At 39.6% G+C, this 22,051-nt stretch overlaps 1 protein-coding gene across 1 annotated transcript in view; it reads left to right on the top strand.

Annotated features, from left to right (window-relative positions):
* The window catches only part of Rev3l (REV3 like, DNA directed polymerase zeta catalytic subunit), a 138,874-nt gene that overhangs the window by 29,486 nt on the left and 87,337 nt on the right, over window positions 1-22,051 (top strand). The window contains exons 2-4 of the mRNA XM_051164469.1: window positions 10,261-10,450; window positions 15,602-15,676; window positions 18,119-18,279. Of these exons, the coding sequence (XP_051020426.1) occupies window positions 10,261-10,450; window positions 15,602-15,676; window positions 18,119-18,279 (426 nt within the window). The remainder of the gene's footprint in view (window positions 1-10,260; window positions 10,451-15,601; window positions 15,677-18,118; window positions 18,280-22,051) is intronic.

The raw sequence follows: 22,051 nt of genomic DNA, 5'->3' as shown, positions 1-22,051 counted from the left end.
TAGAAAAAGCAAACAAGGTGCCCGCCTGCCTTTTTGTTTTTCTTGTTTGTTCATTCTTTTTGTTTTGGGGAGTGGGGCAGTCTTTGGGGAGTGGGGCAGGCTCACTTTGTTAACCAGACCTGTACTTGCAGCGGCCTCCTACCTTAGTCACTCTACTGCTGGGATTACGGGTGTGAATCAACACACCGGTTTTCATTTCCCTGCAATGGGGTATTCATTGATTTTAATTTATCATACATGAAGTAAATGATCGTGTTTTTACAGGGACGGCAGAGAGGGACTTGGAATACTGTGATAGGGTGTCCGCACCACTTGCAAAACAGTGTAGCGCGCGCGCGCGCGCGCGCGCGCGCACACACACACACACACACACACACACACACACACACACACACACACACACACACACACACACACACACACACACACACACCCCTTTCAAGGTATTGGCCTCTGACTTTCTGTTTGCATTATATTTAGCAGGTTGGGTAGTATGTTTCTGCCTAAAGCTTTATTCTGTGAATTCTTAGAATTTATTATTTATTTAGTCCTCCCAATGACCATGTTTTGTAGAAGTCACTGGACTATCAGTGTTCTGACTAATTAAATGTGGTCCTAAGAAAACTTTTAAATTCATACACAAGAGTTGTAGGATATTAAGTATGGGTAGAGAGTTTTAAAGAATGGGAGAATCCTATGCTGCGTTTTTCTTTTTTCTTTTTCTTTACAGAGTAGTTACTCTGGAGCAATTTTGTTTTTATTGTCTTAGGAAGCTTTTTCTCATATTGGTAATTCCTGATCTTTTACTTTTTTGTTATCTAATGATGATTGACTATAAATTGACAAAATATAAAGTGATCTATGGTTTAACAGTACTATGTTTAATATATCTCCACATGGAAATAAATATTTATAAGTGGCTTTAGTGGCTAATGATTATTGTTTTCTCCATGTGCTCATAATTTTTGTTATAAATTTAATAGTTTCGATAAATACATATATTCTTTTTTTTATTTGTTTTTGTCATGGAATATCTTGTCTTCTCCATCATAAATACATATATTCTAATGGCATGTTCAAAGTTAGAGGCCTCATTATAGGCTTCAAAAGGAAACAGTGTAGCTAGACTTAAACATACTCCACCAGCTTTGCTAAGCTATAATTCATATACTATATGACTCAACCCAATCTGTGCAATTCCATTCTCTCTGATGCATTCAGAATCGGGCAGCCAACACCACATCCTAGAGTATTTTTATCACTAAAAAAATTATATATGCCCAATAGCACTCACTCCTCATTTTTCATCAACCCCTTAGGCATGAACAACCATTGATCTCTTTCTGCCTCAAAACAAAACAAAACAAACAAACAAACAAACAAAAAAACCAAACCAAACCAAAACAAACCAAAACAAAAAAACCCAAACCTGTCTAATCTGGGGGCTGGAGAGATGGCTCAGAGGTTAAGAGCACCACCGGCTGCTCTTCAGAGGTCCTGAGTTCAATTCCCGGCACCCACATTGGTGGCTCACAGCCATCTATAATGGGACCTCAGACCCTCTTCTGTCATGCAGCCATACATGCAAATAGAGCCTCCTATACATACATACATTAAATAGTTAAATCTAAAAAAATTGTTCTGGACACTTCTTATAAGTGGAATTGTATGTTACATAGTTTGCTTTTTGTGTGCCTGGCTTTATTTAAGGTTCATCCATATGAATCATATATCTGCTCTTCATTTTGTTATAAATCAGTGAATAGCATTTCTCTGGAGGGGTATTTTACATTATATTGGTAGTTTATTAACTGGTGGACAAGTGAGATTGTTTCTATTTTTTGACTATTATAATGATATGTATGTTTATATATACATTTTTTTGTGTAGATAGGAAGGGTGTGAGATTTCCAGTTTCTCTCTAACATCTTATTTTCTAATTTTCATGTTTTAGCTATTCTTGGTGGGTAGTGAAGTCATATTCACTGTGGGTTTGGCTTGCATTTTACTGATGGATGTCGGTGTTGAACGTCTTTACGTGCTTATTTTCCATTCATGCATCCTTTATGTAAAATGTTTGATACATTGCTCATGATGCTATTTATTTTTTCATTCTTAGAAAAATATGAGGAATTTATTTTCAAGGAGTCTAGATGTAGTCTGGCTCCCTGTTAGGGTGCCATCCACAGCTGTGTGGACCGCTGCCTGTGTACCTGTGATGAGGACACACATGATAGGAGCATGTATTAGACCACTGCCTGTGTACCTGTGATGAGGACACACATGATAGGAGCATGTATGGACCACTGCCTGTGTACCTGTGATGAGGACACACATGATTGGAGCATGTATGGACCACTGCCTGTGTACCTGTGATGAGGACACACATGATAGGAGCATGTATGGACCACTGCCTGTGTACCTGTGATGAGGACACACATGATAGGAGCATGTATGGACCACTGCCTGTGTACCTGTGATGAGGACACACGTGATAGGAACATGTATTAGACCACTGCCTGTGTATCTGTGATGAGGACACACATGATAGCATGTATGGACCACTGCCTGTGTACCTGTGATGAGGACACACGTGATAGGAGCATGTATGGACCACTGCCTGTGTACCTGTGATGAGGTCACACGTGATAGGAGCATGTATTAGATCACTGCCTATGTACCTGTGATGAGGACACATGTGATAGGAGCATGTATGGACCACTGCCTGTGTATCTGTGATGAGGACACACGTGATAGGCGCTTACGTCATGGCATCCAGGAAGCCCAAAGAAGAGGATGGACTGAGATCTCATCTCCTTGGAGGACATGCATCCAGGGACCTAACTCCTTCCACTAGGCTCTACCTCCTAAGCATTTTTGTCACCTTCAGGAGTGCCATAGGCTGAGGACCTCACCTCAGATGTGAAATTTATGGGATTTTCAAATTTTAAACTAGAAAACACATTTTTAAAAATTTAATTTATTCAGATTACAACTCAATTGTTGTCCCATCCCTTGTATCCACCTGTTCCTCCATCCATCCCACCCTCACCCCGTATCACCTCCCCTAGGTCTGTGACTGAGGGGGACCTCCTCCCCCACTATATAGTCATAGGCTATCAAGTCTCATCTTGGTAGCCTGCTTATTCTTTCTTTGAGTGCCACCAGGGCTCCCCACCAGCGGGAGGTAGTCAAATATGGGGCACCAGAGTTCATGTGAGAGTCGGTCCCTGCTCTCTACCCAACTGTGGAGAATGACCTGTCCATTGGCTAGATCCGAGTAGGGGTTCAATGTTTACTACTTGTATTGTCCTTGGTTAGCGCAATAGTTTGAGCAGATGCCCCTGGGCCCTGATCCACCCGTTACAATGTTCTTCTTGTAGGTTTCTAAGATCCTCTGGATCCTTCTATTTCCCCATCTCCTATATTTGTCTGACATAGAGTCCCAGTGGGATGTCCTCACATCTGTCCCAATCTCCTGGTAAGTGAGGACTAGAAAACACATTTTAAAATAAAGTTGTCTCTTTTTATTATTGAGTTAATAAAAGTTTTTATTCTAGATATAAACTGCTTATTAGATATAAGGCATGCATTTTTACCTCCCATTCTGTGGGCTGTTTTTAATTAAAAATATTTGTAGTTTATATGTGTGAGTATTTTATGTGCATGTATGACTGTGCACCACATGTGTGTCTGGTGTCTGTGAGGTTCCCCTGGAACTGGAGTTACAGACAGTTGGGAACTTCATATGAGTGCTGGGAATTAGACTACAGTCCTCTGCAAAAGCAGGGTGCTCTTTTCCCTACTGAGCTACCTCTCTAGTCCCTGAAAAACCCAGACATTTACAGAAACAAATTTATAAGTCTTTCTTGATTTCTTATTACCATTATTTGAAGTATCTAAGATGATTTTTGTTTGCTTGTTTGTTTTTGTTTTTTCTCAGGATGGGGTTTCAATGTGTAGCCCTGGCTGTCCTAAAGCTCTCAAGTCCAGGCTGGCCTTGAACTCACAGAGATCCTTCTGTCTCTGCCTCCCCAGGGCTGGGTTTAAAGGCATGCACCACCACCACCCAGCTGAATTTTCAAATCATAATCAGAATGATATTTGACTTTGAGACTTAATTATTTATCTTTAGATTGAAAACCCACAAAAATTTAATGTGTGCAATAATTCTGGCCAAAACATCCGAACAAAATGTAGTAGTTTGTTTCTTTTTGTTTTCTGTCTCTTTGTACCTTCATTACTACCTTTTATGTTAAGTAGATTTTTTTCTTTAGTTTGCTCTCCATTTAGTAAGATGTGTTCTCATGCTTTCCTTCTGTTTTTAGTTCTTTCAGATATTAGTAGTAACTGCCTATGGCGTTTCTGTCTAGTAAATTCAGTGTATACCATACATAAAGGACAGTTTCTCTGAAGTGCTTTTTTGCTCCTTGTCTGTAAGCCCACATTTTTCTGTCTTATTTGTAGTTTTTTCCTTTAAAACTAGACATTTTCTTTTCTTAATTAATTAATTAAATTTTTTACATATACATTTATATTATTGCACGTATATACAATTAACTACCTATAGCAAGAAGAACCATGAAACAATCAGGAATTATATAAATGTTACATTCTTAGTGTTTAAAACTGGACGTTTTCAAGTAGCAGTTTTTAAGTCAGATTTTCTGCACCTTCAGTGTTTGTATTTGTTGTTTTTATCTCTTGAGTAATTTTGCTGGTCTCCATTCTTAGACCTCTGCACAGCTGGCCTAGTACAGTTAAAGATTGACTAGCTATTTTTAGAAAGGCTTTGAACTAGGGTTTCTCCAAGCTTTTAAAAAATGTTTTTGTTTGAGAATTTCATACAATATATTTCCCCAACTCCTCCCAGACCCTGCTACCTGCCTCCCGTGCAAACGCACTTTATATTCTTTCTTTCTCTCAATACAAAACAACAAAACCCCACAAAAATAGATGGAGTTGGATTTGTATTAACCACCTGCTCCAGTGTATGAGGCCTGCCTTGGAGTGCTGTTCCGTTGAAGAGAACTGATTAGCTCTCTCCCCACCAGCAGCTATCTATTATGAAGCACTTCTTGGCTAGGAGTAGTTGCTCGCATTCCCTCCTCCTAGCTTTGTCGCAGCTTTTATGAAAACATTAAAATTTGTTGAGATATTAGGTTGTTGTTGTTGCCGAGACAGAGTTTCCCTGTGTAGATTTGCCTATCCTGGACTCGCTTTGTAGAATAGGCTGGTCTCAAACTCACAGTGAGCTGCCTGCCTCTGCCCCTCTGCTTCTCTGTCTCTCTGCCCCTCTGCCCCTCTGCCCCTCTGTCCCTCTGCCCCTCTGCCCCTCTGTCCCTCTGCCCCTCTGCCCCTCTGTCTCTCTGCCTCTCTGTCTCTCTGCCCTTCTGCCCCTCTGTCTCTCTGCCCCTCTGTCTCTCTGCCCCTCTGTCTCTCTGTCCCTCTGCCCCTCTGTCTCTCTGCTCCTCTGTCTCTCTGCCTCTGCCTCCCAGAGTGCTGGGATTACAGGCCTCCGCTACCGTGCCTGGCTATTCAATTTTTATTATAAACAGTGTCCTAATAACATTTCTGAAGACAAGGAAATATTTCCTTAGATCACATGTCACCTAGAAATAGATAGTACCCTAAATCTTTAAGAATTCAAAATAGTTTATTAGATTAAAATACTTTAATTTTTATTATTATTAATTTTTAAAAGCATTATGTCTGTGTAACATCTTGTGTGTAGTGTAGTGGATAGGTTTCTGGAGTGAAGGCAAGGCTCTTACTAAGTCATAATTCTCTCTAGTGCCAGTTACCCACAGCCCTTCCCTAGGCTGCAGCTCTCTGTAGCACCACTTACCCACCTCTGTACTTCTTACAATGCTTTCTCTCAGCTGAGCCTAATCCTGGCTAGTGAAGCTGAAGTAGAACAGTTGACCTCAAATAAGACTTGGCAGCTCTGTGTTTATGTTAGGTAGAGCTGTTCCAAGGCGCCAGGTATGGGCCTACCTTGAAAAGATTTAAAAACAAACAAACAAACAAAAAACCCAGTACTATTATAGAATTACATATTTTAGAGTAAAAAGCAGTTGGCTTACATATTCATTTTGTACAAGTCTCTTTAACTTTTGAGTTTCTTTTTTTAGTCTCATTTTATTTTTTATTATTTTATTTTATTTTATTAATTTATTCTTGTTACATCTCAATGGTTATCCCATCCCTTGTGTCCTCCCATTCCTCCCTCCCTCCCATTTCCCCCTTACTCCCCTCCCCTATGACTGTGACTGAGGGGGACTTCCTCCCCCTGTATATGCTCATAGGGTATCAAGTCTCTTCTTGGTAGCCTGCATTTTCTTTCTCTGATATCTGTGTCATATTAGAGGTGTTATTATGTCATGAATTCATGTGCACTTTTTTTTTTGCAAGGGAAATGGTATGTGTGAGGCACCAAGCCATCCCAAGGGACCAGAGAACGGCAGGCCTGTGTTGATACAGTCAGTATGGCTGTGAATGGGACTGAAAGCATTCAAAACAGGGAATTAAATAAGCTGGGATTCTTAGCAGACACACATGCCCATTTCTCCTATGTCATCGTTTCTGTTTTCGTGAATTTTTCTTTCTTCAGATATATTCAGGTTTTTAACTTCATTCTTTTTTCCTTAAGCAAATACTCTATTTTGTTGAGCATTTTTTTCATTTTGCAAGTATTTAATAAACACATTTTTGTACATGAGACCTGAAATTACTATCTTCCTTCAAATATGAACAGTTCCTGTCAGGTTCCAAAGAATTTTGTCATCAACTGAGTCATGGAAACAACAGTTGTAATACAAAACAAGAATTGAGATGTTAAAGATTAAGAAAGCCAACATTAGCCGGGCATGGTGGCGCACGCCTTTAATCCCAGCACTCAGGAGGCAGAGGCAGGCGGATCGCTGTGAGTTCGAGGCCAGCCTGGTCTACAAAGTGAGTCCAGGATGGCCAAGGCTACATAGAGAAACCCTGTCTTGAAAAACCAAAAAAAAAAAAAAAAAAAAAAAGAAAGAAGAAAGCCAACATTAACTTTCAGAAATTGAGTGCAATTAATGTTGAATAAAAAGATGGTTGGTTTCAGATTTGTCAATCTGCCTTCAAATCCATCTTCAGTTACTAAAAAGTCATAAGCTTTAGACCAGTGGGTCTCAAGTTGTGGGTCTTGATCCCAACCCCATGAGGGCTGCATATCAGAAGTCCTGCATTTCAGGTGTTTACATTGCAATCCATAACTAGCAAAATTACAGTTATGAAGAAGCAGTGAAAATACTATTATGGTTGGGTCACCACAGCCTGAGGACCTGCATTAAAGGGCTGAAGCTTTAGGAAGGCTGAGAACCACTGTGTAGTTGGCAAAGTTGTTTCTAACCTTTAGGAAGAAACAGATGTAAAACATTTAACCTGCTACCTTCTACATAGTTTCTAACGTTTTTCTAAGTAATACACTCCTACGTTTTGTAACTCTAAAGCTTATGAATAGAAAAATAATTTCCCTGACTCCTACTAAACAGAAAGTGTGGAAAGTGGTATAACATTGGTTTTAAAAAGAGCTCATTAATGGAAATCATATTTGTTTCTCTTAAGCATTTTAACCAAAATTCCATTAAGATACATTGATGATAAAAAAAAAAAAATTACTATTTTTAAGTTGTTACAGTCGCTGTGGGATGTGACTAGTGACTCTGTAGATCACTGGTCTTGAATTTATTTGTTCACTTAAAGGGAACATTTCTGTGTCTTCTACGTTCTTCAGCTTCTCCTTTAACATATTTGCTGTTAGTTCAGTCGTGGGTTATATCTACCAGGGGATTGCTGAAAGCTCCTGTTCGTGAGGTATTTAGAAAGCATGTAAGCAGGTCATCTATAGATATCTTTTCTTTAAAAAAAAAAAAATATTTATTTATTATGTGTACAGTGCTCTGCCTGCACACCAGAAGAGGGCACCAGATCTCATTATAAATGGTTGTGAGCCACCATGTGGTTGCTGGGAATTGAACTCAGGACCTTTGGAAGAGCGGTCAGTGCTCTTAACCTCTGAGCCATCTCTCAAGCCCCTAGATATCTTTTCTTAAGACCCACTCATTATAGCTAGAATTTTCTTTTTGAAGAATTTTAAACTAATTTTAGAAAATCATCTTATTTCGGCCTCAATTTACTAAATAACTTGCTTTTAATCTAAAATGATTTTTTCATAACTCTGGAATTAAATTTCATAACTGTTGGTCCAAATAGAAACTGAATTTCCATTGCAGTGGCAACACAGTTCCTATGTTTTCAAAAATAGGACAGTTGGTGGTTCAGATCAGAGTATTGCAGCCCGTAGCTGGTATGTTGATCAGTGATTTACCTCACACACATGCAGTCCTAGGTAGCAAGGTTTGGTCCCAACACTAAAGTAACAATTAGAACATTGTGGACCAGGAGTTCTAGCTCTTACCCATTATAAAACTGACCTTTCTAGTTTTGCTGTACTTCCTGTAATCATTTCTAGACCTGTCATTTCTGTTTATAACAGTACCTTAAAAATAAGATGGGTGGCTGAGTGTGGTGGCACACGCTTTTAGTCCCAGCACTCGCGAGGCAGAGGCAGGTGCATCTCTGTGAGTTAGAGGCCAGCCTGGTCTACAGAGTGAGTCCAGGACAGACAGGGATACACAGAGAAACCCAGTCTCAACCTCCCCCCCCAAAAAAAAGATGGGTGAGGCCAGTCTGGTCTACAAAGCAAGTCCAGAACAGCTCTCTTAAAAAACAAAACAAAACAAAACCAACAAAAATAAGATGGGTGGATATGGTGGCATACACAGTCAATCAAGCCCAGCCCTCAAGAGCCAGAGACAGGTTGCATCTCTGTGACTTCCAGGACATTCAGGGCTACACAGAGATCCTGTGTCGGGGGGGGGGGGGGGGGGGAGGGGCAGACCAGTGTTATTTATAATAAGATCTCCACAGTATTTTCTGTATGTTTTATGTAAATCTAAGCCAGAAATGGGAAATAGTGATAAATAAAATAGCCACTTTTACCAAAAGAAAAGGCCAGGTGATCAGAGTGAGGAAAAGGTAATGGGTAGAAAGAAGCTTGGAGATTTTTCTGACAGAAATGGCTCAATGGTAGTGAATGGCAGCATGTGAACTATGGGTGTGTCCGTCTGTCACTGCTCTTCTCCCTGTTTGGGTCAGACAAATGGCATGTACCCAAGAGCCAGTGCTCAGAGGATAGCAACCACGCCACGGCCCTGCCAGGCTCAGCAAAGTAATGACACTCCTGCCTTTCGTTTCTGGTGTTATTTACCTTGTCATGGATTTTGGTTTTGTGGTTGTTGGCTTTTTGTTTGTTTGTTCTCCTTTTCTTCTTCTGAGTCTTACTAGTATTTCTTTAAAAAAAAAAAAAAAGACTTCGTTTTTATTTATGTGCATGCATGGGAGCCTGCATGAATTTCCGGTCACCATGTATGTGCTGGGGCCCGTGGAGGACAGCTGAGGGTGGGTCCTGGGAACCAGACCCAGCTCTTGCAAGAGCCGTAAGTGCTGAGCCATCTCTCCAGCCTCTCATTTCTTTCTGAGTCATGCTGTGCCCAGGCAGTGTGCTAGAGAGTCAGTTCCCCTTTTGCATCTGAAAAATGTACATTTCTTGTTGTTCTGTTTTGTTTTTTACTTTTGGGTCCCCAGCTCCATCGCATTGTACCTCCCTGTAGTACCACTCCATCAAACAGGAGCTGCAAATATGCAGAAGTCCATGTCTGTTTCATACAACTGATCTATACGGTGGTGTTTTTCCTTCCTAATAGCAAAATTGTTTTTACTTTCCTTCCTGTTCCCACTTGCAAAGTTTCGTACACAAGAACTCGTATTTTCTATTTTTTTGCTGAGAGTTGTCTCTGTCTTAGGGAAGCCTCTCAGTTGAGGACAGTGCAAAGAGTGAATGTTCAGGGAATTTTGTAAGTTTTATAGCACTATGTATGATTCAGTGAGGTGCTTAAAACTAGTCAGATTGTAACAGTAAAGGAGCTACATGTCTTTTCACCAAAACTATACAGATTTAAATGATATACCACAGTGCTTATGGTTGCAAAATGCTTATAAGTATCGTATTGTAAAGTATGGTTAATGCAGGTGGCTATGGACCACTTTCCTTCTGCATAAGCTATAGCTCACCATTAGGACATTTGAATGACTTGCATTTTGAATGTTATATTGTGGCATGTGTCTCAAGACTAAACTTTACAATGTGTTACATTTTAGGTCAGAAGACATGTCTTCATCTGCATGGCATCTTTCCTTACCTCTATGTGCCATACGATGGCTATGGACAGCAGCCAGACAGCTATCTTTCTCAGATGGCACTCAGTATCGACAGAGCACTTAATGTGGCTTTAGGCAACCCATCTTCCACTGCTCAGCATGTGTTCAAAGTGTCGTTAGTATCAGGAATGTAAGTATATGACCATATCTTTTAACTTTCGCTTCCCTGTACTTTTGTTATTTTAACTAGAAGAAAACACTCAAATGAAATATATTTTGCTCATATTTGTTTTACTTTCATAGTGATGGAGCTATAGTGCATTTCTTTTTGAAACTTCACAAAGTAAATTTTTACCAGAATGAAAAATAAATGACTCCCAGTTGTTTTTGTTTTAACCTTTTCCATTTCTCTGCTTCCTAGAACTGTAGAAATCTGTGTAATTCATATTTTCTCCATAGAACCATTTATGTCTGTACATACTATTGTAGACCCTCTGCTTTTTATCACTGTACCAAACACCTGAGACAATCAATTTCTAAAGAGAAAATACTTGATTTGGGTTACACTTTATTAGCTTCCATTTATAGTCCATGATCAATTGGTCCAGTTGCTTTGGGCCTGTGTTAAGAGATACATCATTATTGGAACATGTAGCCAAACGAACTACTTGCCATAGGCCCGGAAGCATAGGAAACGAAAAGAAAGAGACCAGTGCCATAAATCCTTTCAGACCATGCTCCTAATAACTTAAAGACCTCCCACTAGACTCTGCCTTTTAAAGGTACCTTCTCAGGAGTGCCTTTAAGGCACGGGCCTTTAGAGAATATTCAAGATCTAAACTATTTAGTTGTATATTGCTAAACAGAACCCAGTTCCATAGAGGTTACAATTTAAGTAACGAGAAAAAGGTAACAACTAGTACATATTACATGAGATAGAGGTGTTTGTTACATGGTAAATGGGATAGAAGGAAAGAAGATGGAAAACACTATAAGAATATAAGACCTGTACAGTTTTAGACAGAGTGTTCAGAAAGGGTCTCATTGACAATGTCAGTGACATTAACTGTCAAATGGATGTAAAAACGTAAAAGAATGAAAGGGAAGTAAAGTAGTAAGCAAGAGGCCAGGTGGCTGGAATGGAAGCCAGGAGAGAGTGCAGAGAGAGAGAGCAGGTAGACGTGTGTGTGAGAAGATCACGTAGACACTAACTTTCAAGGTGTGTTCTTCATACTTTGGTTTCTAGTATCTTGAGCATTAGCTTGTTTGATTTGACAGTTGCGAGTTTGTGGTTCCAGGGATTGTGCCTGAACAATGGTGAGATCCGGGGCTTTCCATGGCCTACTTTTAGCCAGTCTCTGAGTACAAGAATACTAAGGAGGATCTCTTATTTGGAGACTTGAGAATTCTACAGTAGCTTTGCTATATTCTTTCTTTTAGATCACACTGCAGTGGAAGATACCTCTCAGCTCCTGCCTCCATTTCTTTCTCCTGTATCTTGGAGCAGATCAGAATCTAAGCCTGATGGTCACCACCTGTCTCTTGTGTCTCTGCTCATTTCCTTTCACATATGTTCTCCCTAAAAGATGCTTTACGTGGCATTTGTTTCTCACCGAGCTTAAGCTAACAGGCCTAAAGGCTCATTGAGACCCAACCTGGACCTACTAAATGAGACACTCTGTTCATTGGAGATTAGCAGTGTGTGTTTTATTAAGCTTTTCTATCAATTTTGATGTACACTCTAATCTGAGAATCACTATAGAAGGCTATTCTGCGAACTTTGAATGTTCTTCTGAGCAGCCAGGGTCTGACTTACTAGGTTCCTTTAGCAATTCTATAGGGGAACAAAGATTGTAGGAAGCCATGGGTAGGAAAGCAGGAAGCACATCATGACTATTCTGTCAGTCTAGGTAATAAAGTGGTGGCTTGAACTAGGGTAGTAGCGAGGGAGAGGCGCACAATGGTCAGCCTCTGACATACCCTGAAGGCTGAGTCAAGACTTGCTCTTCAGCTGGTGGAGAGTTGTGACATATGTCATTCTCTACATTAGCCCATTCTTCGTCTACTTTAGCATTTAGCATAACTTGAATTAAATTAAATTTTGCTCTTAATTTTATTCCTCCTCTAGAAATAACCATGTTGATTTGTTTATTAGTGCACATTAGTACCTCTTCACAGTGTTGAGCACTATGTTAGTCAAAAGAGTCAAAAATAGAATACAGACTTAGCCCTGGGTAAGCATACAGGCTCAGATATTGAGAGTGTGTGTTAGGGATTGTGTCAGTGGTTATAGAGGCTGAGAAGATGCAGAAGACAGTCTGTGTGCTGAAACCCCTTGGATACTGGTCCAGCCCAAGTCGGAAAAGCCTTAGAACCAGAAGGGTTAATGGTATAATTCTCAGCTCCAGGCTGAAAGCCTGAGACCTTTGCAATCTGTTGGTGTAAGTCCAAGAAACAGAATCAACATTTACAAAAGCTGGAGAGCTTGAAGCTGTGGTTAGTAGGGGCAGGGGGGTATTTGTCGCCCAGTTCTGGAAAGAGGAGAGAAAAACCACCTTTTCTCTTTCTTTTTCTTCCTGCTATGATTTGGATGGTGCTCACCTGCATGTAGACAGATCTTCCATACTTGCTCCCCAATAAAATGAGATAAAATTACTCAGAGACCCTTTTTTTTGGCTAAAAGAAATAGAACACGATGAGTAGAACTTCTAGGCTATATTTTGGGGCAGTATATATGAAACCAGAATCACAGATTTCCAAATAAGTTTTACTTAATAGTCAGAGATTTACTCAATGTCTGAAATTAAGAGACTAATTGAAAAAAAGAAAAGCATAAAAGATTATTAACAAAACCAAGACAAAGCAAAGATAATATGACCACATAAATGTAGGTCGTCTTCTCTTTTATTTGGGTAAAGATGACTTATCTTTTGAGAGATGTGTCTATGTATATGAAAAAAACACCACAATAATAGGAAAAAGTTGAAATTTACCTATAAGAAAATGAGATCCTGGGATAAGAGATGACTTCAAGGTTAAGAACACTGTCTGCTCTTCCAAAAGTCCTGAGTTCAATTCCCAGCAACCACATGGCGGCTCATAGTCGTCTATAATAAGATCTGGTGCCCTCTTCTGGTGTGCAGATGTACATGCAGGCACATCACTGTATATATAGTAAATACATCTTTTAAAAAATGAAGATTCTATCTATTTTAGTCACATACACATTAAATACACCTTAAACATATATATTTACGTATAAAGCACGTAGACTGCATATCATGATATATAATTTGCCTCTCTGTACTGAACTTGTGAGTTTAATAAATAAAGCTGAGAAAGAAAGTAGATGCTCTTAAAGGACACTATTGAAGAGTAGTAATGGCAGTAGTCTATATTGTCTCGGGGCCTCTTGGACTTTCCTTCTAACTTGAAGAGAGGTGGTGTTTGTCAGTCAATGGAGTTTTTGTTACTCTGTGGCTTCTGAAGTGAAAGGCATTGTCCCCTCTGGTTTCTCTCAGTTTTTGCTTTTGTGAAAAAAGCATTTCTTGGGCTGGGAAAGTAGTTCAGTGAGTAATAATGCTTGCTGTCCAAGGATGAGGCCCTGAGTTCGGACCTCCAGCACCCACTAAAAAGTCTCGGTGGGCATGTCTGTATGTAAGCTCATAACTCCAGTATTTCAAGAGGCGAAGGCGGGAGGGGGCTGTTTGCTTCCAGCTTAGCCCTGAGTCCAGTCAGCGTCTTGGTCCCTGTCCTCGTGCTGGAGAGAGGCAGCAGTCCTGTTAGAGCCTCTGCCTTCATCCCAACACGGCATGCTTTTCTTACTTCAACTTCTTCACTTTGACTTTGATTTTTGAGATTTTTGCCTATAACGTTCATCAGAAAGATGCATTTTAAATAAAATATTTTAGAAGTCCTTTGAGCTTTCTGAATGTAAGTATCAATATCATGTAGCCAGGTCGACTGTGAACTCCTGGCCCTCTTGCCTTCAACCTCAACAATTGCCTGGCCAGTTACAACATTTCCAATCCCTTGTTTTGTTGGCTAGATTTTTTTTTTAATGCCTTCCCTTTCTGTTGTGAAATCTCATGAAGTGATTGTTGACTTCCTTAAGTCTGGCTAGGTTATTGCAGAAGACCTATCTTCAGGCCGAGACATTCTTCTGCATGCTAATTTTACTGTTGAAGTTCTTCATCAACTAGATACTTATCATTTTTGTTGGATGTACCATGCTGATTTGTGTTCTCGAGAGACAAGTGTATATGTACATATTCAGCTTTCTCAGTTGTAGTCAGCAGCAGCAGTATCTGCGCGTTTCTGTAGCCTGCAGTGCTTGTGGGATTACACTGCCAGCTGGAAAGTAGTTTCCTTAGGTTGGCCCGGTTAGGTTTGGTATACAGATCAAGTTTTCTAGGTCAAGATGGGATGGGACCACTCGCTTCTTCTGTTTGGGAGTAGCAGGCCTGGATGAAGATGCTTGTCAGTGCTTAAGGGCTACACAGAGGTGTCACTGTCAATGCCTGAGTGCTGCATCAGTGTCTTCACCGGATCCCTGAAGGGTGACCTTCCTAGAAAGTTTGTCCAGCTATTTTCCGAGAGTCACAAGTAGATGTGTGAGCTGAGGCTTCTAAGAACAGGCTGTTGGAGAGCCGCCAGACTTGCTTGACTCCCCAGGAGCCTCACGCAGGCCAAACCGAACAGGAGCCGTGTGGAGATCTCAGTGGAGTGAACCAACACAGCTGTAAAGCTACCCTCCTGTGTCTAGAGACATTGCTTGACAGGTGCATTTCTGTTGCTGTGCTAAGACACCACAACCAAGGCAACTCATAAAACAAAGAGTTTGATTGGGTGGGGGTGCTCAAGACTGGGCTTAGGGGCCTTTGGAAATCTCCAGCCCACCCCCGGGACATAGCTTCTCCAAACAGTTCCACCACGTGAGGACCAAGTGTTCAATCAAGCATATGAGCCGGTGGGACCATTCTCATCCAAACCACCACAGTAAACAAGAGCAAGGTCTTTATAGAGATGTGGCAAGTAAATGCAGTGTAGAAATGGTTTGCTGTTCTTTTTGGTTTTGAGTTTTGTCAAAGTGGTGTTTTTAAAGTCAAAGAGGTATTAAAAGTTTTTAAAAATGTTTTGGTGTTTCTTTATATGTAAGTCTCTAATAGGTTTAGTTACAGGCTCTTGGGTGTTTTTTGTTTTTTTTTTTTAATGTGTTTTGGATGATATTAAATGTAAGAAGACGGAATTAGGCCAGCTGAACCTAATTAGGGCAATAAGTTGCATTATTTAATCTCTGAATTACAGAAATATTCTAAAATGTTTTTTTTTAATATTTCAGGCCTTTTTATGGTTATCATGAGAAGGAAAGACACTTTATGAAGATCTATCTTTACAATCCTGCAATGGTGAAAAGGTACAAAGATAAGTGAAACCAAAATATGAGTAACCATGACTTGAATATTATAATAATAGAAAGAATATGATAGAAGAAAGGCTTTGTAATTTATAACACCCTTATCATAGAGATGCAAAGTCTCCATACTTGTGACCAGAAGGAAAGCCACTGATTAGGATGTAGGAAGAGTATTTCACAGGTGGCTTGTTTGTTTCCGGCCTCTGCCTGCTTCTCTGTCTTGGATGTAGTGAGTTTGCTCAAGAATGAAAGGAGGGTGATAACTGTCTGATACATGTTAGCTCTAGTCCATATGCATATGCTCAAAACTAAAAATAAGATAACCCTTTAATTTCAATATAAGGAAAGAAACTCTGCTGCCCCATATTTGACCACGTCCCCTGGAGGGGGAGGCCTGGTGGCACTCAGAGGAAGGATAGCAGGCTACCAAGAAGAGACTTGATACCCTATGAGCATATACAGGAGGAGGAGGTCCCCCTCAGTCACAGTCATAGGGGAGGGGAATAAGGGAAATATGGGAGGGAGGGAGGAATGGGAGGATACAAGGGAGGGGATAACCATTGAGATGTAACAAGAATAAATTAATAAAATATAAAAAAAAACAAAATAAGGAGAGACTTGTAGAAGTAAGGCTACAATGAGAGAAGTCTTCTTGTTAACTCCTTACTATCTGCTTTATATCTTGAATTTTTTTGTTTTTGTTTCACTCTTAATTTCTGTATCTAGCTTATTTTTTTAAGTTATTCTAGAACCCATGTTACTGAAAACAGGGATGAAACAAACACATATTTCATTGTAAACTCACAGAATTTAAGTGTACACAGTAACAAGGAAAATATAGATGGCCTTTTAGATGAGTGCTTGATTTCGTCTTAGTGAGAAGAGTTTCTCAGCCATTTAGTATTGAGTTCCAAAAGTTAACCTTTCAGGAAGATATAAATTGAGGGTTTCTCCACATTGAGCTAAGGAACTGCAACCAAAGACACAAGGTTTGCCCTGAATTACATCGAGTACCTTACCAAACTCTGTGTGTGTGTGTGTGTGTGTGTGTGTGTGTGTGTGTAGAGAGGGAGAGAGAGCACGCCAACCCTAATTCCAGTAGTTATTTTCTTCTATGTACAATAAGTAAACACTAGTTTTTGTGCAGCCCACCCCTGACTTTACCCAGCATAGCTCCTATTAAATACTAAAATAATTTTCCAGAGTGGCCACCTATGCAAAGAAAGGGTTTTTGTGTTTTTCCTCCTCTATTTACTTTTCTTGTATCCATGGAGTACAAAAGAACAGTTCTTAGGACTCTTATCATCTCTCACACAGTCAGTGGTAAGAAAGTCAACTCATTTCCCCTTTTTAAAAATAGTTTATCACAATGTTATAATCCTTCAAATTTATTTATTATCTCTCTCTCTCCCTCCCCCCCCCATGTGTGTGTGTGTGTGTGTGTGTGTGTGTTTGCTTGTCTGTATGTGTACTGGAATTAGAGTTACAGGCAGTTGTAAGTTACCTGATACAAGCACTGGGAATTGAACCCAGGTCCTCTGCAAGAGCAGCCGTGCTCTACTGCTGAGCCATCTCTCAAGCCCTCCCATTTTTCTGTTTGTCATCCACAAATTATGCTACAGTAAGAACCATAAGTAAAAGTTGCATGTTAAATATAACCCACTTTTCCTCTTAACTACTGTAATAATCAAATACTGAACAGAATACAAGTAGGAACCGATGCTAGAATGTGTTCAGTTAGTGTCAGGTAGCCATGACACTATTTTGAGGGGCTAGAAAGACAGCTGAGCAGTTGAGAGATCATGCAGAGGACCAGGTTTGGTCTGAGCCATCCGCATGGTGGTTCGCAGCCATCGCCCTCACTGACTGCTCCATGGGATCTCCTCTGACCTCCATGCAGGACACGTGGTGAACAAAAACACTTGTAAGGAGGCACTTGTGCACGTAAGATAAAATAAGTTAACCTTTTCCTGAAATAAAAAAAAAAAACGTTGAAAAAAAAAACCTGTTGGCTTTTCGTTACTTTTGGAAAGGGTGACAGAAGCAACTCTGTCTTGGTGATCTGAGACAGAATCTTGTTGGGAAGCCTAGGCTAGCCATACCCTTACTGCTCCTGTTTCAGCTTGCCAGTGCTGAGGTAACAGGCAAGTGCTGCCAGGCCCAGTATGTATTTTTCTTTCTTTCTTTTTTTTTTTTCTTAATATGGTTTAAAAAATTTCCCCTTTTAATCCATGAGTTACTTTTTTTTCACTGAGAAAATTCATTTTCTTTACTTTAAAAACTTTGATTTAAACTTTTAACTTCAAACAAAATACAAATTTCTGAAAAGATGAAATGAAAATTTTATGCATTAGTGGCTTTTTGTTTTCCATATTTATATACTCATTGCTTTGTTTGATATTTTAGATAACATAATCCTACAACTTATCTTTTTGCATTTAGGATATGTGAACTTTTGCAAAGTGGAGCCATAATGAATAAATTTTACCAGCCTCATGAAGCGCATATTCCCTACCTCCTACAGCTCTTCATTGACTACAATCTTTATGGGATGAACTTAATTAACCTGGCTGCTGTCAAGTTCCGAAAAGCAAGAAGGAAAGGTAAGGTCAATTGAAACACAAGTGCCGAGCAGATGGAGAGTAGAGGGGGGACGCTGAGAATGGGGTTCGGCGATCAGGAAAGGCTTTTCAGAAGGCATGATTCTAGAGCTGGTGAGACGGCTCAGCAGTTGCGAGCACTGGCTGCCCTTCCAGGGGACCTATGTTTGATCCCCAGCACCCACGTGGTGATTCACAACTATATTTAATTCTAGTTCTAAGAGATCCAGTGTCCTCTCAGGCACCAGGCACACATACGCAGGCAAAATGCCCATATACATAAATCTTTAAATTAAAAAAAAGTTTTTACTAGTTTATTGAGATATTTACATGCTGTATAATTTATACACTTCTAAGGAGAAAACTTAAAGATTCTTAATCTATTTGGAACTATGCAGACGTTGCCATAGATTTCAAATATTTTAGTCACTTCGAAGGAAACCTTTATACTTTAGTACTCTAGTCTGCAGGCCTAGGAATTGTAAGCAATAACCAGCTTTCTGTTTCTGGTAGGTCCCTATCCTGTATATTGAGGGTTTGTACACTTGTACAATATGGGAACATTGTTTTTCTCCTTAATCTCATATTCTTAACGGCAGTCCATGTGTCATATATCAGTATTTCATTCCTTTAGAGACACAGTCATGATCTCGTGTGTGTATGACCTACAGTTTTTGTCTCCATCAGCAGATGGTCATTTGGACGGTTTTCCTGTTTTGACTCTCGTTAACAATGCTATTTCAAACACTTGTGTACAAAATTTTTCTTTTGAGCATATGCCTGGGAGTAAAGTTCAGGTTTCCTTTACATACATGTGTTTGTGTGTGTGTGTGTACACATTTAGACACATGTACTTGTATAGGAAAACACTTTACCTATTGTGTTATTTCTTCTTCCTTTCTGTTTCTTTTAGAACAAAATGGAAAGGACAGTTTTCATTCAGCCAAACTGTACTTTCTGATTGTCATGTTTTCTTCCCTCATTCCCATCCTTTTTCAGCTAGGGATCAGCATTTTTGTTTCTAGTTTACTAATCATTCTCCTTTGGTTTAGTTTCTTCCCATTTTTTTCTATTATACCCAAACTTATTTTTATAACCATGAATAATGGGCTATATTTTGAAGTCAATCTCTTTTTTTTTGAAAAATCATTTAAAAACCAGGTAATATTCAAGCAATAGTAAATACACCAAAAAATTTGCAAATATAGAAAGTTCAGACCAAAAGAGACAGTAGTGTAGTAAGGATAACTTTTGTTTTGAGGCTATTTGTTCATCATGGGAAATTTAGAATTTTCTTTGAGGCAGCAGTACTGATTATAAGAGAGAGCCAAATCAAGGTCTGCCTGGCAGGAGGAAGCTCCAGAAGGTAGGACCATCATCAGATACACTCAAATTGAACACAGATGGACAACTGGAACACTCTTTAGACGTTCAATCCAGTTTGGATCTCCTGGGACTAGAACAGTCTCAAATCTAGAATGTGATCTAAGGTGGTACTAATCTGGTAATAGACTTACACCTGGTTTAAGAAGTGAGTGCAAGCTGGTGGCGCGCACCTTTAATCCCAGCACTCGGGAGGCAGAGGCAGGCGGATCCCTGTGAGTTTGAGGCCAGCCTGGTCTACAATGTGAGTCCAGGACAGCCAAGGCTACACAGAGAAACCCTGTCTCAAAAAACCAAAATTTAAAAAAAAAAAAAAAAAAAAAGAAGTGAGTACAGATCCTCCCTTGGGCACACTCTCTTAATATTCAAGTAAGTGTTCAGTCCCCAATGTACTACAGTATAATTAAAACTAGTCTCTGTAAGTAAAATCTAGAGGACACAACCCAAATCAGCAAAGAATTCAGATGTTTTCATTATTGGTGACTATGGAAAAAATTATCATTTTTAATCTTTATCAAGTTATGTGCAGAGTTATACTATACAATGTTATATTCACTAGTGTTCTTTTAAAATTATTTTTTGGCTCTCCAACTGTTAATAATATCCTTATGTGGAACAATTTAGGTGCAATAAAAATTCTCTTAGAAAGAAAATATTTTGTAGTGACAACATATACTACATACTGCATTTTAAATGAATAAAGATTAATGCCTTGAACCTAGTCTATTACTTCTCTTCAAAAACTAAAATAATTCATTTATTTCTAAATTATATTAGGAAATAATAACCTAAAGTTTTAATGACATTATTCTTTCTCATCTCAGTGACTTAGAGTAATATAAAAGCTCTCATAAGAAACGAGGTTATCCAAATAAATAGTTCTCCTTAGGTCCTAAGAATCACTAAGAAAAAAATCATGTCAGGAAGGATGAGGCTTGACTGCCTATTAGCTTCTTTGTGAAAGGATAACACTGTGGAACCCAGAAGTAGGTCCACACGTGAAACAGCTCACATGTGGTCACCTCACCCTTCACAGTGGCACTGTGGTAATTCTGTGGAGAGATGGAGAGAGAACAGTCACTTCAGAACTACTACTAGAATTGCATCAGGACATACAGTTTATTGGTTTATACTGAGAGAGATGGGGGTGAGAGAGAGAGAGAGAGAGAGAGAGAGAGAGAGAGAGAGAGAGAGAGAGAGAGAGAGAGAGAAGAAGAAGAAGAAGAAGAAGAAGAAGAAGAAGAAGAAGAAGAGGAGAGGAGAGGCACTGTGTGTGTGTGTGTGTGTGTGTGTGTGTGTGTGTGTGTGTGTGTAAATATTGAATCGAGGTCTGTGTACCCTAGACCAGCATTCTACCACCAAGCCACATCCTTCTTTGTTTTACTTTTCATTTTGATGCAGGGTCTCTTAAGTTGTCCAGGCTGGTCATGAACTCGGTCTGTAGCCTATGTAGGTGTTGGACTTGCAATACTCCTCCTACCTCTGTTGCCTTGATTGGGATTTCAGGCCTGTACCACCATCCCAGATGAGTTATACATCTTTAAAACATTAAGATGCATCACAGATATGTAAAATATAAACTATCAAATATTTTAGATGAAAATCTACCCAACCTTGAATTTTAAAGGGACATTTTAGATACAATATCCATGAGGAAAAAAAATGCTAAGTTGGATTTTGTTAGTTAAAACACATTTTAAAACATGAAAAGTTAGGGCTGAAGAGATGACACAGCAGTTAAGAACACTTCTCTTGGGCTGGAGAGATGGCTCAGAGGGTAAGAGCACTGACTGCTCTTCCAAAGGTCATGAGTTCAATTCCCAGCAACCACATGTTGGCTCACAACCATCTATAGCAAAAATCTGTATACATAATAAATAAATAAATCTTAAAAAAAAAAAGAACACTTCTCTTACCTAGCACCCAAGGTCAGTTTCCAGCACCCACATACAGTTCACAACAATCTTAACTCCAGTTCTAAGAATCCAGTTCCTTTTTTTCCTCCTCTGTTGGCACCAGGCACACATGTGGAACACATACAGACTCATACACATGAAATAAAACCAGATAGTTCCCATTTATTAGTTCTTTGAGAATTTTGTACAATGTATTCAAATCATATTTACTTCTTCTCCCATGCCTCCCAGATCCACATTCTCTTTCCTCCCCGTCCAACTTTGTGCCCTCTTTTTTTTATCTCATCAACCACAGTTTGTGCTGCCCTTATGATCTGAGGTGTACGGCCGTCACTGGAGTGCGGTTAGGCTGTAAGGGACAATACTCTTACAGAAAACTGACTTTCCTCTCCCCAGCAGCTGTTAGTCGTCAGTAGCTTCATAGCTAGAGCTCCTCTGTTCAGCTCCCCTCTCCATGCTAGAATTTTGCCTGGCTT

Source organism: Acomys russatus, chromosome 21, assembly GCF_903995435.1.
Source record: "Acomys russatus chromosome 21, mAcoRus1.1, whole genome shotgun sequence".
Classification (NCBI taxonomy): Eukaryota; Metazoa; Chordata; class Mammalia; order Rodentia; family Muridae; genus Acomys; species Acomys russatus.
Note: the sequence above shows the minus strand (reverse complement) of the source record. Positions and strands in the feature narration are given on the sequence as shown.